Source organism: Taudactylus pleione, unplaced genomic scaffold, assembly GCF_031769625.1.
Source record: "Taudactylus pleione unplaced genomic scaffold, aTauple2 ptg000230l, whole genome shotgun sequence".
Classification (NCBI taxonomy): domain Eukaryota; kingdom Metazoa; phylum Chordata; class Amphibia; order Anura; family Myobatrachidae; genus Taudactylus; species Taudactylus pleione.
The window spans coordinates 5,774,101-5,791,705 of record NW_028284632.1 but is presented as its reverse complement, the minus strand read 5'-3'; the positions used below and the strand labels follow the sequence as shown (position 1 = coordinate 5,791,705).

General features: G+C 44.5%; 1 protein-coding gene across 1 annotated transcript in view; it reads right to left on the bottom strand.

Annotated features, from left to right (window-relative positions):
- Positions 1-861: 861 nt before the first annotated feature.
- Positions 862-17,605, bottom strand: part of TRABD2B (TraB domain containing 2B) — a 363,603-nt gene continuing 346,859 nt past the window's right edge. Inside the window, exon 7 of the mRNA XM_088479349.1 lies at positions 862-3,948. Coding sequence (XP_088335475.1) covers positions 3,729-3,948 — 220 coding nt within the window. The 3' untranslated portion in view covers positions 862-3,728. The remainder of the gene's footprint in view (positions 3,949-17,605) is intronic.

Here is a 17,605-nt window from a genome sequence, read left to right as displayed (position 1 = left end):
AGATAGATAAATAGATAGACAGACATGAGATAGATATATAGATACATAGTAGGATAGACAGATAGATAAATAGATAGACAGACATGAGATAGATATATAGATACATAGTAGAGGGATGTAGTCTGGAACCCGACAGTCTAAATGCCGACCGCCGGCTACCAGACTGCTTTATCCCGAATAGGGACGAATGACAGGCGTCTAAATGTGACGCATGTAATTTGCCTGACGTTGGGAGACCGGCGCCCGGCATCCCGATCCAGCGGATGCTGGGCATCGCAGCGGATAGCCGTGTGGGGGGGGAGGGTTAGATTTAGGGCTCCCGGTGAGGACAGGGTTAAGCACCCCCTGGGAGGTTAGGGTTAGGCTAGGGGGAGGGAGGGTCAGGCACCCCCAGGGGGAGGTTAGGGTTAGGCACCCCCGGGGGACTTAGGTTTAGGCAACGGGGAAGGGGTGGTTAGGTTTAGGCACTTAGAGGGGGGGTTAAGGTTAAGCACAGGGGTGGAGGTTAGGGTTAGGCACCCCTAAGGAGGGTTAGGGCCGGTGGTAATACATATCACACCCATAGTAGGCTAGACAGATATATATATACATAGATAGATATATAGATAGAGACATGAGATAGATAGATGATAGACAGATAGATAGATATAGATAGATAGATAGATAGATAGATATACAGATAGATAGACATGAGATAGATATATAGATACATAGTAGGATAGACATATATATTGATAGATAGATAGATAGATAGATAGATAGATAGATAGATAGATAGATAGGAGATAGATTTACTGTATTATTTCAGTTTGGATTCTACCACTGTATAAAAACCACACCAAACAAATTTTTCGATCAGATATAACCTGTTTATTTTATTGCCACTTAGATATTTTACGTCTTTGTATAAAACAACATTAATTTTGCATGTGTTTGATAAAGTTGTGCAATAAAGTCATAATGAAGTATTAATTTAGGTATTTTAAGGCACTACAATATAATGTTATTGTACACAAGAAAACCAACAAGAATAAATACACTTTTTTTTTTGTATGAACACAAAGTAATTTACATAGCCCCATAGCACCATGGGAAATAAACGATCCTTCTAGAAAAAGAAGATGTTAAGACAATATATGTGATTGTATTGTGACAATTTACCCTTCCAGTACTGATGGAGGCCTGAAAATAATAATAATAACAATTATATAATACTATACAACTCCTCCGGCGGCAGTCTTTTGGTTAGAGGTCTACAAAACATTTTATTCTGTTTTCCCAACACTACACGAGCTTCTACTATGTCCATTTATGGCAGGTGACATTTTTGGATGGTAATTTGAAAATCAAAGTGGAACATTTATGAAAACTGCTGCACCTGTAAACTGGGGAATATAAATGTTGCAGATGGGATCTGGTCAAAATCCTGACAGTCGTGATGCCACCGCTTAAAATGCCGGCATCAGAATTCCGTTGCCAGCATCCCAACAGTAAGTACTGGGGTTAGGTGGAGGGTTAGGCACTAAGGGGGGAGGGTTAGGTTTAGGCTGCGGGGAGTGGGAGGTTAGGTTTAGGCACTAGGATGAGGTTAGGTTCAGGCACCAGGGAGGGGGAGGTTAGGTTTAGGGGTAGGGAGAGGGCTAGGATATTGACCGACAAGTTTCAGTATCCTAGCCCCGTCGGGATGCCGGCGCCGGGATTCTGACAGCCGGGATCCCGAGCACCAGCATCCAATGCTCAACCCGTTGCAGACAAGGTGCATATTCAACCATATGTGGGGTTAAGCTCCAGGTTTCACGCCTGGAGCTATTCAATTATTCTGCATTTTCGCAGCGCGGTAAAACCTGGTAAAAATGGTGAAATCTATGCGTTTCCCCGACACGTGAACCCAGTGGCTGCATTTAACACAGATTTTTCCTCACAGCTACTGCAAAGATAAATCAGCATTACGGGGATTAGAACCTCATTGAATAGGTCCGGGCTGTCAATTAGGGTAAACCCCACGGTTAATTGGATATGCCCCATGGTGTAACAGAATAAATTTTCTGTCATAAAAGGTGGCGAGTTGATTATCCCAAAAATATGCACAAATATAGACACTGATAACCTGCCATAGTATAGGACACTACATAGGTATTCACATTTTAGTCCCAAAGTATTTACAAAATGGTCGAAGACTCGCAGTTAAGGCCGATCTGTTCAAAAGCGTGGGCACGGATTTAGGGGAGGCACTTGGGTAGAGAAGGCATTGTCTGTCCATTTATGAATCAGTCCCTGTAAATTACAATAATTAGAGTAATTGCCAGGTTCTCACTGCCCGAATGAATACTGAATGTCCATAGCATTAGAAATACTTATACTAAAGTTTGATTACTATGGGGTCTATTCAACATGTTATTATATGTTATTATCGGACGTATCTTCTCGACGCGAGCGCCGAAGCAATTCCATCATTGCTCAGGCGAGGAGACAGCTGATCCGAAAATCAGCTCTCTCCCCGAACGCTTGCACTGCTCCTTTTGGAGCAGTGAAACTAGTGCATATGCGTGACGCACAAGAGCCCTAGCGTCTGGCAGAAGGAGCCGAATAGGGGCGAAGGGATCTGAAAATATCCCTCTTCGTGACCCGGGATTCCTTCCCATAGGGAAGGAGCGGGTAGAAGGAGCATTCACCATCTGAAGATGGCGAATGCTTCCGCAATCAAGCTCCGAAAATATTGTATTTTCGGAGCTTGATGAAGTCTGTCCCCATACTAGTGTATGGGGACAGTGGGCCATTTTGCAAGAGGAAGGTAAGCAGGAGATATCTCTGATATCTCCTGCTTTACCTTCTTGATGAATGGCCCAATAACTTAATTTTTACAATTGCAGGTGAAAATGTTCATTGTCACCTGCTTTTGTAAAAATTAAGTAATGATGAATAAGCCCCTAAACACTTTGAGGGTACTAAAGGATGGATTTATTAACACTTCTAAATTGGAAAAGTAGAGATTTTACCCACAGCAACCAATCAGAGCTTGGCTAATTTTATATAGTATATTCTAAAAAATAATTGCTCAAATCTGATTGGTTGCTACGAGGCAACGCCTCCTTTTTCTTTTTAGAAGTTTTAGTAACTCTACCCCTAAAATCACTAAGCATGTTTTTAAGCAGCAGGACGTTTTCTTTCCCACACAACAAACATTTAATTTTTGTTCCATATTTAGCAAAAACAATACGTCCTTCCCATGCTCTTATATCCAGCCTTTCTGTTAGATACACTGCGCACAGACAGTGAGGCTTATTGGCTATGATTTAAATTATAATAAGTCAATATGGTAACACAGGGCTCCAATTGCCAACACCACAGTGGGCACAGCCATTTTGTGGGCTGAAGTAATATTATTCATGTGAGAATACATCACAGAGGCATTTGGCAATTTGTGCCTCATTTCTCAGTACTGTCACTGGTTCCTGGTTTATCTATAGCTCACATTCTCATGAATATTGGTTCAGCACACAAAACAAAATGGCTGCCTCCACTGTGTATTTTAAGAAGGTACTTTATGCCTATCGTAACCGGAGGCAAAACAATAATTATTTTTTCTTCCACGAATACTATTAGATACGTTTTTTTAATTGGTTGCATTGACTGAATTTTAATTTCTTCCATTGCGAATTAATCCAGGCAATGTTTATGGCAGGATTATCCGGTGAAGAATGCGGCGACTGGATCTGTAGCTCTCAGTGTCAGGATGTAGTTCTCATCACTGTGGTGATACATAAAGTTAATATAACAGGTAATATGGCGGAGAGAGCCGGGACGCACTTGGAGTCTGCACTACTTCGTACGTTCGATAGCTCCACATACACATCAGTCTGTCCATCTTTCTGCTTGGTGAGCCAGATCAGTGACTCTGCCGTCTCCTCACCGTTGGTATTTCTGGTGTTGGAAGGCATTGTGGTTGTACTGAAAACAAACAAAACAAGACACAGTTTCAGTTAATACCAGAACTTTCGCAATCAGGCCAAAGAGGTATATTTACTATTTACTAAAGAGCGGGTTTTACAAGTGGAGATGTTGCCCATAGCAACCAATCAGATTCTACTTATCATTTATCTAGCACCTTCTATAAGATAATAGCTAGACTTTGATTGGTTTCTATAGGCAACATATCCACTTCTAAAAACCTGCACTTTAGTAAATATACCCCATAATAACTGATAATTACAACAAAACATAAGAAATAATTAGTATCACAGCTTTAGCCCCCGAAATGTAAAGGGATGAAAATAAACAAAATCATAACATTTTGCTGAACATGTGCTTCTAAAATAAAGGGGTCAATTATGCTTAAATGTAACAAAGAAATATCACATTCATTAAAAAGGGATTTTCATTTAAATTTTATATCAGCAGCTTGGAGATGGTAACAAAATTCATCAACTGTATAATAAATATATATAGATAATACAATAAGTACTACAGTACAGTATGAGAAAGTCAGCAGAACCAGTAGGGTAAACTTTGTACCATATAAAGTTGGGTTTGACATCACAATCTTCGAGCATTGGTAAAACAGTAGCCTCACATCACTACACTGTGCTGCTGGGGGCTCTGGGCTTCATTCAGAGATGAATGCAAACCCGATGGTTCGGGTACATCTCCGATGTTTTGCAGTCTATGCATGCGCGGGACCCGTTCTGCACATGTACAGAATGGTTCCTGTGATCTAGTTCGCAGAAACTCCAAGCTGTAGCATGATTGACATGCTACTGCATTTGGAGGGGGGGGGCGTAGTTGGTCAGCCTTCCCAGGAACGTAGGCGTGTCGCCCCCATCTTACGGGATGGATGAGGCCAGGGTCTGTGGTGGAGGACGCAAGATTTCCAGGCCTCACAGGCTGCCAGTAAGTCTTAGCTTACGCAGCCTGGCCAAAAAAGCAACCAACGCATCCGATGGGCGAAATGGTGATCTGAGGCAGCGTCTACGTACCCTACACTTGGATGGCAGATGCGGCAAGGAGGTGTTTATTTCCTACAGAACGGGTCCTGCGCAGGCGCAGACCCCTCAACATCGGAGATGTAAGTTAATCATCGGATTGACGTAAACTTCTTTGTTAATCCTCCATGTTAAGTGTGGCCCTTGCTTGTTTTATACTTGAACAAGGAAGAATATCTAAGAACATTCTGACCAAACATACCCTACACAAAACATGAATCGGGCCCCCTGGGTGCCGTAATACCGATACCCTGCTAGTTCCCAGCGCCGCTGAAGTCATTATGGAAATATAAACAGACATCAGTGCAATTGTTATCAGTAGTTAGATATAATATACTCAACATTTGTATAATTTTATTTGTAAAGGGAAACGTTCTGCTCCACCAATTGACTTGCTATTATCCTTGAGATAACAACCTTACTACGGATAGATGAGTGCTGCATAATAATATGTTTGTGCCTCATACAGAAAGAATCGGAATAATACAAATATTATGCTTTGTGCTGGGGCTCCAAGGATAAGTACATGTTCCTAGCATGCATCCTTAATGTCTAGTGAGGTGCAAAAGCAGCTGCCATATTATCATAATTGCTTTATCTTTATCAAGTGCTGTGAAAATATGTACAATACGTGGCAGTTCAGAGCAGGGCATTCTGGGAAAGGCTCCACAGCCTGAGGTGAAATGCATGTTATAACCTGAGGTTAATGCATTAGGTTACAATCATATTTTTTGTTACATATGGTGCGCTAACTATTCCCGCTAGAGTAGTACGTACGACTAATACCCCTTTCACACTGCCATCAAGTAACCCGGGTTATTGCACATGAGCGCGCAGCAGCCCGGGTTACTGCGCAGTGTGAAAGGGGCCTGTTGAAATAACCTGGGTCGAGCGACCCGGCATTTCAACTTGGGTAGCAAGCAGGGATGAACACGAATTCAGCCCAGCTTGCGGTGCGGTGTGAACGCGTAACACAGGTCGAGGCGACCCGGGTCCTATTCACTGCATAGGGAGAGCCGATGCTTGGAGATGAGCTCATCTCCAAGCGCAGGCTCAGCAGTGATGGTGGTGACGTCATCAACCTGGCATTGGTGCAGGGTCGGGCCGCCAGTCTGAAAGGGGTGTCAGGTGGGTCGCACCCGGGGACGATGTGTGCACAAATCCAGGGTGCGACCCGCCATTATCGATGTGAAATGGGTATAAGAGAAGTACAATGTTATACATTCCAAGTGTCCCAATTTACACCAGACAGTCCTGATTTGGAGGCCTAGTTGGGGCGCAAGTTTCGCTGGAATAAACCGAATAGGTCACCAACAGCAGGAAGTACAGAGTAGCCTGGAGCGTCCTTACAGGCTGCTGCATTGTGTGTGCTCGGAGTTTCCATTCCAGGCACCATGTAAGTCAAATTCAGGTGCCCTGTGTCCTGGGCAAGGCATAACTAGGTGTGTGCAATTTGTGTCGTTGCACAGTGCACTGGGAGCGGCATCCTCGCTGCCCCAGGGCACCTGCACCCCTTAAGCATGACGTCATGACATCTTGAGTTCTGGGGGCAGAACTGGTAGAGGTCGCTCTGCCGACCTGTTACGTCTCTGCGATAGCTACTGCCCTGGATAGTAAGGTTCAGAGCATCAAATGTGCTGGTCACTTCCTGGGAACCATGAACACACCCTACTGCTTTGTGGATGCACATGCCGATTTGTCCAAATTTCCTTGGGAAATTGGTGGACGTGTGTGCAATGCACACACATATATGCAGATGTATAGCCATGTATTAAGAGAAAAATATAAAAATGTAGCTTAAAATAAATGACTAACATATAATAAGTATGAATGATGGTAAAATGATGAATGTGGCGTGCCAAACACGACTGTAGGAGTGCTTAGTTCTAGAAAACATGGCATGTCCCCGCACCAATGTTTCCAGAAACACCTTGCATTTTAATTGAAATGATCCTCATGAATTATCAATTTAAGAATATATGGTGAGGATCGCATTCGGTATGTGGTCGATACTGAAAACTACTGATGCTTCCGGTGACAAATCTTTAAAACCTGGGATTGTCCCTCAAGAATCTGAATAGTTGATAAATATATAAATATAGTAGGGTGGGTGGCCCATCCACTTGCTAGGGAGGGGGCGGGCCATGAATCCACAAATCGTGTGTCAACGAGGAGGATGTGGGGCCAATCCTCATAAAATCATGTTGCTTTGTCTCTGCCTTCTTCAGAGACCTGTGATTTGCTGCATTAGGCCCCATAAGGGGGTGTGGCCTAATGACTCAAAGTGCATAGCCCCACCCCCAACTGCTGTATCTATCCTCTGGGAGAAAACAAAACTTGGTAAGTATTATATAACTTTGTATGAATTTGTAACCTAAGGTGCATCTTAAAACCTTTCTTCTGAGTATCAGTACTTTATTTCATAAGAAAAAACACTGCATACAGTATATAAATACACTGCAACATGGAAGTATCCTTAGATAAGCCTAAGGGGTATATTTATCAAAGTGTTGGCATTGCCCTTTTAATGTGGAAGCCTATTTAACCAGTATCGCAATGTTATAAACCAGGTTGGCAATAACAGTTGGCTTTTTTTAAATTTTATTTTAAAATGTATTTATTTATTTTAGAGGAACTGAGGGCCTGATTCAGAGCCGCTCGTAAGCGGGCGCTCGTTCGCTCCGAGTGATGTTCACACATCTGCGCATGCGTATGGGTTGTAATACGCATGCGCAAACCAATCAGTGCGGTCGGAAATCATGTGCTCGCAAAATAGTGAATGCCTGCTAATTTGAGTGACAGAATGAGGCGTTTGTGGGTGGTAACAGGGGAAGGTGCTTGAAAACGGGGAGTGGAGATCCGAACGCAGGCGTGCCAAACGGTCAAAACGGGCGTTTTAAGGGTGTGCATAATTAACAAAGCAGCGTCATTGACCACGTCACTTGGTTGTCTTTTAGTCTGAACTGCTCGCATGATTGCGGTAAGAAAATGCTACCACAAGAATAGCGAGCAGTTCATACGCCGTTCGATGTACTCGATTAATCTAATAAATAGCGGAGATGACGTATGATGCGAGCGGCCAGGGGGCGTTTTTTTCAAAATAGTGAGCGCATGTTTCGTTCGCTCGTTCAGACATAGAGGCGTCAACAGACCGCAAAGAGCGAGCGCTTCATTTAAATATCCGGCCCCTTTTTCAGAACGACCGTCCGCAAATAGCGTCCGGCTCTGAATCAGGCCCTGAGAGCCCAATCTGAGCTTTGCAATTCCACTACACATAAACGAGCCGGCTAGCTGGCTCACAGATGAGCATAATTAACCATCGTCACCCTGGCAGGTATCGCCAGAGCAGCCGAGCATCGTGTCCTGTCTAATTTTCCCACACACCTCCATGACAGCTATGTTCTAGGCACCGATACTGTGGCATTTTAGGGCCGGTTGGTGACAGCCTATAAAGCACCTTGCACAGACCCGCAGGCCTGGTTGTCAGAGCTATTTGTGCACAAGCAGATAATGCAGTTATCTAGTGAAGGGCAATGTATTGTAAACACAAGTTCTTCAGTCTATCTTATCCAGCTCTTACAGCCCATGTGTGAGAAAGAATGTTCCTCCTTACAGAATTTAATAGCACTTCATACAATGTTACCCAGATGAGCACAGGACGTACTCAACTTTCACAAGGTCAGACGGAAGCAGTAAGATGATAACGTTTATTGGCCCTCATTCAGAGCCGCTCGTTAGCGGCAGTACGCTCGTTCCGAGCGATGTTTGCACATCTGCGCATGCGTACGCTTTTTAGTACGCATGCGCGAACCAGTCAGTGCGGGCGAAAATCGTTTGTACGCTATATAGCGAGTGCCTGCTATTTTGAGTGACAGAATGAGGCGTATGTGGGTGGTAACAGGGGAAGGTGCTTGAAAATGGGGAGTGGAGATCCGAACGCAGGCGTGCTTAAAGGTCAAAACGGGCGTTTTATGGGTGTGTATATTTAAAACAGCAGCGTCATTGCCCACGTCACTGGGTTATTTTAGAGCCAGAACTGCTCGCAAATTTGTGGTAGCAAACACCAACCACAAGAATAGCGAGCAGTTCATACGCTGGTCGATGTACTCGATTAATCTAATAAATAGCGGACATGACGTATGGTGCGAGCGGCCAGGGGGCGTTTTTAACAAAAAAACGAGCGTATGTTTTGCTCGTTCGTTCAGACTTAGAGGTGTGAACAGACTGCAATGTGCGTACGGATCATTTGCATAGCCACCCCTTGTTTTTAAACGAACGACCGCAAATAGCGAACGGCTCTGAATGAGGGCCATTGTTCCTAAAAGACCGGTTCATGTTTTATTTATATATGTATATTGATAATATGATAATACACATTTTCTATCTCCTGTTATTTAAATCGACTAAACAGTGATATAAAAGTGCACTCATTTAAGACTTAAATCTTTCCAGACATGAAAACTAAATGATATATGACATATAAAGATAGTATCAGTACACCATCTGCCAATAAATAAAAAGCACATTGCCGTGATAATCTTTAGCTTATGATCATGTGCATCGGAACAGAGGAGGGAAGGTGGGGGCTCACCCTTCCAAACATTTGAAAGAAGCGGCAGACGGTGCGGGCAGTGGCAGAACTAGCGGTGGCTTGTACCGGGGCCCGCTGTGGTACAGGGGCCCATAGCCGCCGCTGCACCAGCTGCTAGTGTCCCCCGGGCACCACAAGTGTAGTGCAGACCGCAGTGAAAGTGTTTGTTACAGCAGCCAATGAGAGTCAGACTCTCATTGGCTGCTGCGTCCACGGAGGGAGCCGGCTGGAGCTCACTCATGAGCTCCGCCTTCCAGCTCCTCACGCAGCGGGTGATGGGAGAGACGTCATGAAGTCTCTACCACAGTTCAGAGGGAGCTGGTAGGAGAAGATATCTGGTAAGTTGTGTTTGTTATTTGTGTGTGTGTATAAGGGGGCACGGGAACTGGCACAGCATAGGAGGGGCACTACTGGGGGCACTGTATAGGGGGGGTGGCCGCTACTGGTGGCACTGTATGGGGGGGTGGACGCTACTGGGGGCACTGTATATGGAGTACTACTACTGGGGGCACTGTATATGGGGGACTACTGCTGGGGGCACTGTATATGGGGGACTACTACTGGGGGCACTGTATATGGGGGACTACTATTGGGGAAATGCATATGGGAGGGACTACTTTTGGGGGCACTGTGTAGGGGGGACCACGTCTGGGGGCACTGTATAAGGTGCACTGCATAGGGAGACCACTACTGGGGGCACTGCATAGGGGGACCACTACTGGGGGTGCATTCTTGCACCTGGGCCCACCACTCTCTAGTTCCACCACTGGGTGATGGGCTGTGCTTTGTAGCAATAGGCTGCACAGTCCCTGCATCGCACAGAGGAGGAGGTGTAATGTGCTGTCTTTAAGTCAAAACACAGCACATTACACCACCTCCTCCATGCGGTGCGGGGGGCTGTGCAGCCTATTGCTATATAGCACCGCCCCTGGCTGTTTGCAGTCACTGCTCAGGTAAGAGAGGGAGGGAGCAGTGACTGCAAACAGCCAGAGGCGGTGCTATTCTGACACTCCTGATTACGATTCCAATACTACAATTCCATGTGAGAGAATAGACTACTGTAGGTTGCGGCATGGGTGCTTTATTGGACATGTGCCATCTGGCAGGTTGCGGGGGCTTCAGGGAGCTGAGCTTGGGCCCCAGATAGGGAAGGCAAATCGGAATTGGTGATCCCTCCTCACCTACGGGGCTGTAGCAGCCAAAACACTGCACCCGCAATAGTTCCAGAACTGGTCACTTACATAGCAACATAACCCATACTTGCCTACACTTTTGGAACATCCAAGAGACTCCCGCTTCTCGAGTGGCTCTCCCAAACGCCTGGAGAGATGGGCAAGTCTCCTGGAAGCCGCCTGTGGATGTCAGCTACTACATTTTCCAAGTCAAGTGGGCGGCCCGGGTGGCTTAATGAATCCATTCCCACTGAATCACGTCACTGTGGCCCTGCCCCCCGCTTTATAATGCAGGTAATTGCGACATTGCATGGCATGGAGCCGGGTCATTATATATGCGATTGCAGTATTAAGGCCCCTTCCACACACACACACACACACACACACACACACACACACACACAGTGGCGGTTCTAGGGGTGGGCTAACAGGGCAGCCGCCCGGGGCGCCGGCCCCTAGAGGGCGCCACTGAGTCCCCAGAAGGCAAAAAAATAAAAAATCACATAATAAAAAAAAACAGCGCCGGTCCCCCCCGTTTTGCCAGGCGTCCGCTTATATTTGTTATCAGCTGGCACCCGGCTCCCTCCCTGCAGCGGCAGCCGCAGCTCACGCCAGAGCTCCTGCTCCCGCATAGAGCACTATGGGAGGGACGTCATATACTATATACTACTATAGGGGGCATTATTACTGGGGCACTACTAATGTGGGCACTGCTATAGAGGGCACTACTACTGTGGGCATTGTATTAGGGGCACTACTAAGTACTGTGGGCCTTGTGTATAAAGGGCACTAATTTGGGCATTGTGTAAAAGGGGCACCACTGTGTGTCATAACCTGAATAAGGGATTAATGTGTGGCATAATTTGAATTGGGGATACTGTATTATAAAGGGAATTACTGTGTGTGGCACAATGTATTATACAGGGCATTACTGCGTATGGCATAATATGTTATACAGGGCATTACTGCATGTGGCATAATGTGTTTATAAAAGCCATTACTGCATGTGGCATAATGTGTTTATAAAAGCCATTACTGCATGTGGCATAATGTGTTATACAGGGCATTACTTCATGTGGCATAATGTGTTATAAAGGCCATTACTGCATGTGGCATAATGTGTTATACAGGGCATTACTGCATGTGGCATAATGTGTTATAAAGGGCATTACTGTGTGTGGCATAATGTGTTATACAGGGCATTACTGCGTGTGGCATAATGTGTTATACAGGGTATTACTGCGTGTGGCATAATGTTTTATAAAGGCCATTACTGCCTGTGGCATAATGTGTTATACAGGGCATTACTGCGTGTGACATACTGTGTTATACAGGGCATTACTGCGTGTGACATACTGTGTTATACAGGGCATTACTGCGTGTGGCATAATGTGTTATACAGGGCATTACTGCATGTGGCATAATGTGTTATACAGGGCATTGCTGCATGTGGCATAATGTGTTATAAAAGCCATTACTGCATGTGGCATAATGTGTTATACAGGGCATTGCTGCATGTGGCATAATGTGTTATACAGGGCATTACTGCATGTGGCATAATGTGTTATACAGGGCATTACTGCGTGTGGCATAATGTGTTATACAGGGCATTACTGCATGTGGCATAATGTGTTATACAGGGCATTACTTCATGTGCCATAATGTGTTATAAAGGCCATTACTGCATGTGGCATAATGTGTTATACAGGGCATTACTGCGTGTGGCATAATGTGTTATAAAAGCCATTACTGCATGTGGCATAATGTGTTATACAGGGCATTACTGCATGTGGCATAATGTGTTATACAGGGCATTACTGCGTGTGGCATAATGTGTTATACAGGGCATTACTGCGTGTGGCATAATGTGTTATACAGGGCATTACTGTGTGTGGCATAATGTGTTATACAGGGCATTACTGTGTGTGGCATAATGTGTTATACAGGGCATTACTGCATGTGGCACAATGTGTTATACAGAGCATTACTGCGTGTGGCATAATGTGTTTATAAAGGGCATTACTGCATGTGGCATAATGTATTTATAAAGGGCATTACTGTGTAAGGCGCATTACTGCACATGGCAATTATTCGCCACGAGGGGAGAGCTTGGGGGAAGCCCAGCACCTTCATAAGTGCTGGGCACGCCCCACAGTGTGATGAATTGGGGGTGTTCCGCAAGGACACGCCCCCTTTCCGGAAGCGCGTGTACTTTCAGCGCGCGCAGAGGAACGTCATCTGCAAAAAGTTTTTTTTGTTTTTTTTTAGGGGGGCGCGCAACTGTGAACTTTCGCCCTGAGCTCCACAATGTCTAGAACCGGCCCTGCACAAAAAACACACACACACACACACACACACTTAACTGTGCAAAAGTTGGCAAGTTTGACTTAACCACACTAGACAGTTATTTTTGCTATAAACACACTATACAGAGATAGCTGTAGATTACGACTTGTTCTCTCTCTCTCTCTCTCTCTCTCTCTCTCTCTCTCTCTCTCTCTCTCTCTCTCTCTCTCTTCTAACTATTTCTAACTATTTCTCCCTGTCAGCAACCAGGGATTATAAAACAAGTAATATATATAACTTGCACAATGTGCAGATTTCCAAAGAACAAACAGGTCATATAAGCAGCAAAAGAAGTACAATTGTGCGCATATTTGATATACTCAGATAATAAGTACCCAATAGCACGGAAAATAACAGATGTGTACCCATCAAAGAGTAAAAACAAACTGCACAACTGTCATGAAGCATATATCATACAATCACATGCAAAGCGTAAGCACCAACATGCTACAAGTAATAAGAAACATCCCAGGCACGACTTCACTAAAAATAAAGGCATTTATAAGACAAATGATCAAATATGTCCCTGTTCATTTAAAAATGCTATGACGCAGGTTTGACCTAAAAATCGTAAGCATAAAAGTGCAAAACAGGCCAGGCTTTGCAATTCATTTTAGTGGCACTTTAAATTTTGAGGTCAGAATAGCGACACCTTGCTTTGTAAACAATCCCTATACAGGTTGAGTCTCCCATATCCAAAATGCTTGGGACCAAGGGTATTTTGGATATCGGAATATGCCGTATTTTGGAATATTTGCCTATCATAATGAAATGTCTTGGGAATGGGACCCCAATATAAACACAGAATGCATTTATGTGTTATATACACCTTATAAACACAGCCTGCAGGTCATTTTATACAATATTTTTTATAATTTGTGCCTTAGACAAAGTTTATGTACATTAAACCATCAAAAATCAAAGGTTTCATTATCTCAGTCATGCTGAAAATATTCCGTATTTTGGAATATTCGGTATTTCGGAATACTTGGATATGGGAGACTCAACCTGTACCTACATGTACATTTGCAAACTGGAAAATACTTTGAGGTCTGTTTCTGAAGCAGTGTAGAGCCTAATCTCTGTCACCGCATCACACAATTTACTAAGGGGTTAACCCCAAAGAAATCACAGATTTTGTGCCGCTTACCCACCTTCCCCATAGAGCTCCATGGGAGTAGCATCTTTTTGATGCTAACCAATGCTATGTTAGGCTGCTCATAACATTTTAATCTTCTGATGGCGGCGCCATGTAGAAAACCTCTGCAGAGGATCCCAGGCATGGTAAATTGTAGTTGTGAATTTGCACGCCAACACAATGATGTTTGCTGGGGAGCAATGGTGCACAATGGGGGTAAATCCTCTAAACTGCACAGCAGAGGGCATGGCGTGGCACAGGTGGGCGGTGTGGCATTGTGCACACCCTGCCCTCCGCTATACCAGCATAAAGTGGTGGGATGGGCTACGATGATGCGATTCAGCGATATTTGCATCATTGCCCACCCAGGCGCCCACTTCACTTGGGAAGTGGGTGGTGCACAGCAGACGCAGGCAGCAGCAGCTTCAGACTGGGAGACTTGAATTCTCTTCTGGGCAGCCAGGAGCACCAAAAGAGATTCGGGAGCCTCCTGGGAGATTAGGCAAAAATACAATTTAATTTTGTAACATTTGATCAAGCAAATAGATCGAAGGGATGGAGAGGAAGCATTTAGTGGGGCATTTTCCATCCTGGAAAATGACTTGGAATTTTTTGGGGGTACTCAGGAGGCACCAGTAATCAGGAGTTGTTCTTTTTTGTGATGACCCTGTGTCACCATTCAGGTACACTGTGGTGGGAAGGTGCATCTCTACCAATGAAATAAAAATGATAGTAAAGACAGTCTCACTGCTCTCTGTCTCTCATGACTAATTCAACATAGAAACAAGGCTCAGCATTTATTTATTAGAAACATAGGGCACGATTCTATTCAACGCGATGTAAATAGCGCCGGGAGATAGCTCCCGAAGCTATTCAATTCATCGCGATGTTAGGTCGGGGAAGGCTCGTTCTCGCGCCTTAAACAGGGTGTTTAGGCGCGATAATGGGCATTCCCCGACCTAACTTTCCGGCGCGAGGCTGTTTTCCAGGCGCGAAGGGCAGAAAACAGCCTCGCGCCGGGACTTTTGTCGGATTTCTGCTCTCATCCCTGGAGGGATGAGAGAAGAAATCATTAGTCAGACTTGGCAGCGCGGTGTATTGAATAGCTCCGGAAGCTCACTCCCGGCGCTATTTACATCGCGTTGAATAGAATCGTGCCCCATAGAAACTTTCACATGAATGATCGTGGTCATAATAGAGTGGTAATGGGTAGGGACATTATAGTGTAGCATTCATCATTTCCACTGTGTACAATTCTGGATGCATCCACAAAAGTGGGTTGAAGGGACCAGATCCAAGAAATGGGGGCACGTGCCTATTAATGCGCTAAAAAGCAAAGCCCTGCTTTTGTTGAACATTTGTAAATTACTGTTAATAAAGGCAGGACTTGTATAGGATATTTGGGGCCTGTGCATACGGTACTGTATATTGCATACATAGGCCCTCATGCATGGCAAAACACAAAGGATAACTTGCAACTGTATCCAAAAAGTAATTTTATCAAGGGAGTATAAGACAAATCAACTCTTTATAATTCTTCTGGAACTCGTAATGAGCCGTCAGATCTTTCTGGATTGGCCACACATGTGATATGCATCACTAGGGTTGGTTTAGCTCTTTCAATGACATCAAGGGGTCTATTTATGCAGACCCTGCCCAGCGCTAACTATAAATCACTATTGCCACTTTATGCGGCCATACAGATTTTACAAGCACCGCTATTTAGCGATCAAAAAGATCCCTAGAGAAAACTTAGCACCTCTGTGAGGGTTTCCTCTACTTCAGCGGCAGCATAGTGCTGACAGCGATGCATGTATGCGCACACTAGTTTGACTGCATGTCCCCATTGCCGGTATAGGAAAAGTCATCTGAAGATGGCAGAGCCTAGCATTGCTCTCCACCTAGCATCACTCTCCATCGCTTGTTAAATTGTGCAGACAACACAGTTCCCATAACAGACCATGGGACCTATTCATCATAACTAATCCCTTTTGGACACCCCCTTGATGCTAACTGCATAAAAAAATGCTTAAAAAACACAAAAGGACACCCCAAAAAAGCACTTTGAAAAAGTCGGGGAAAAAAATCAAAGTGGGGGTACAAAATCAAAAACTAGCGAAATAGCCTTTTGGGGGGTCTGCAAGTATGGGGGAGGTGTATTTTTGATTGCAGGTGTTTGCTGAAGGTGCGTTTTTGGCGCTTTTTAATGCTTGACTTTAGCCATTTTTAAATATGCTTGCGCCCATTTTTATGTACCCCAAATTTGATGGGACTACTTATTTTCCCCCCAAAAAAGTTGCATAATGCAATTCTTCACCACTTGCTCATAGATGCTAAATAGCGCCTATTGAGACCATTTAAAAACCCCAAATACCTTTAGCAGGGCTAATCGGGCGTACCTATAGTGAACCCCCATGTCAGAGCAGGTGTGGTATAAGAGATAGACAGTAATTAGTTAGATAATGTCTAGATAGACACCAGATGTTAGACAGTTAATAGTTAGACAAGGATAAAAGTTAGACACAACCAAAAGTCAGACACACTAAAGTTAGACATGTAAAAAGTTCGACAGGTACAAAAGGTCGACAGTGTCAAAAGTTCGACATGAAAATGGTCGACACAAAATGGTCGACAATTATTTTTTAAAGTTTTTTAGCCTTAATCTTCACCCTAACCCTCCCCTTGATGCCTAACCCTAACCCTCCCTCCTGGTGCCTAACCCTAACCATCTGGGTAAGTGCCTAACCCTCCAGTAAGTGCCTAACCCTAACCCTAAAAAAAAACCATGTCAACCATGTTTGTGTCGATCTTTTTCATGTCGAACTTTTGACCCTGTCGATCTTTTGTACCTGTCAAACTTTTTACATGTCTAACTTAAGTGTGTCTGACTTTTGGTCTTGTCTAACTATTAACTGTCTAACATCTGGTGTCTATCTAGACAATGTCTAACTAATTACTATCTGTCTATAGTCCGCAACCCTGTCAGAGCATCTTTTGGGGGGTGTCAGGCTGATTTCCCCAAAAATGACAGGACTTTTCGCCTATTTCAGTTTCGCCGGCTTCCGTTTTCGCCAATTTGGAATTGAATACGGGGATAAGTGGGGATGAGCACGATACTTTTTCACACCCAAAACCAGTGATGACGGCGAAAAGTCCGGCAACGGACTTTTCACAGCTAATTGAATACGGGCCAAAAACGGTCAGAAATTGCCAGGTCCGCAGGAGAGTCCGGGGAGTCAGAGGAGATCCGTTCCGCACATGTGTAGAACAAATTTCCTCTTGAAAAACACAGCGGGGAGGTGCGGTCGCACCTTGTCAGCTGAAGCACAGCTGGCTACATTCGCATCCCAAACGACCACGTCAGTTAAGTGGTTAAAGT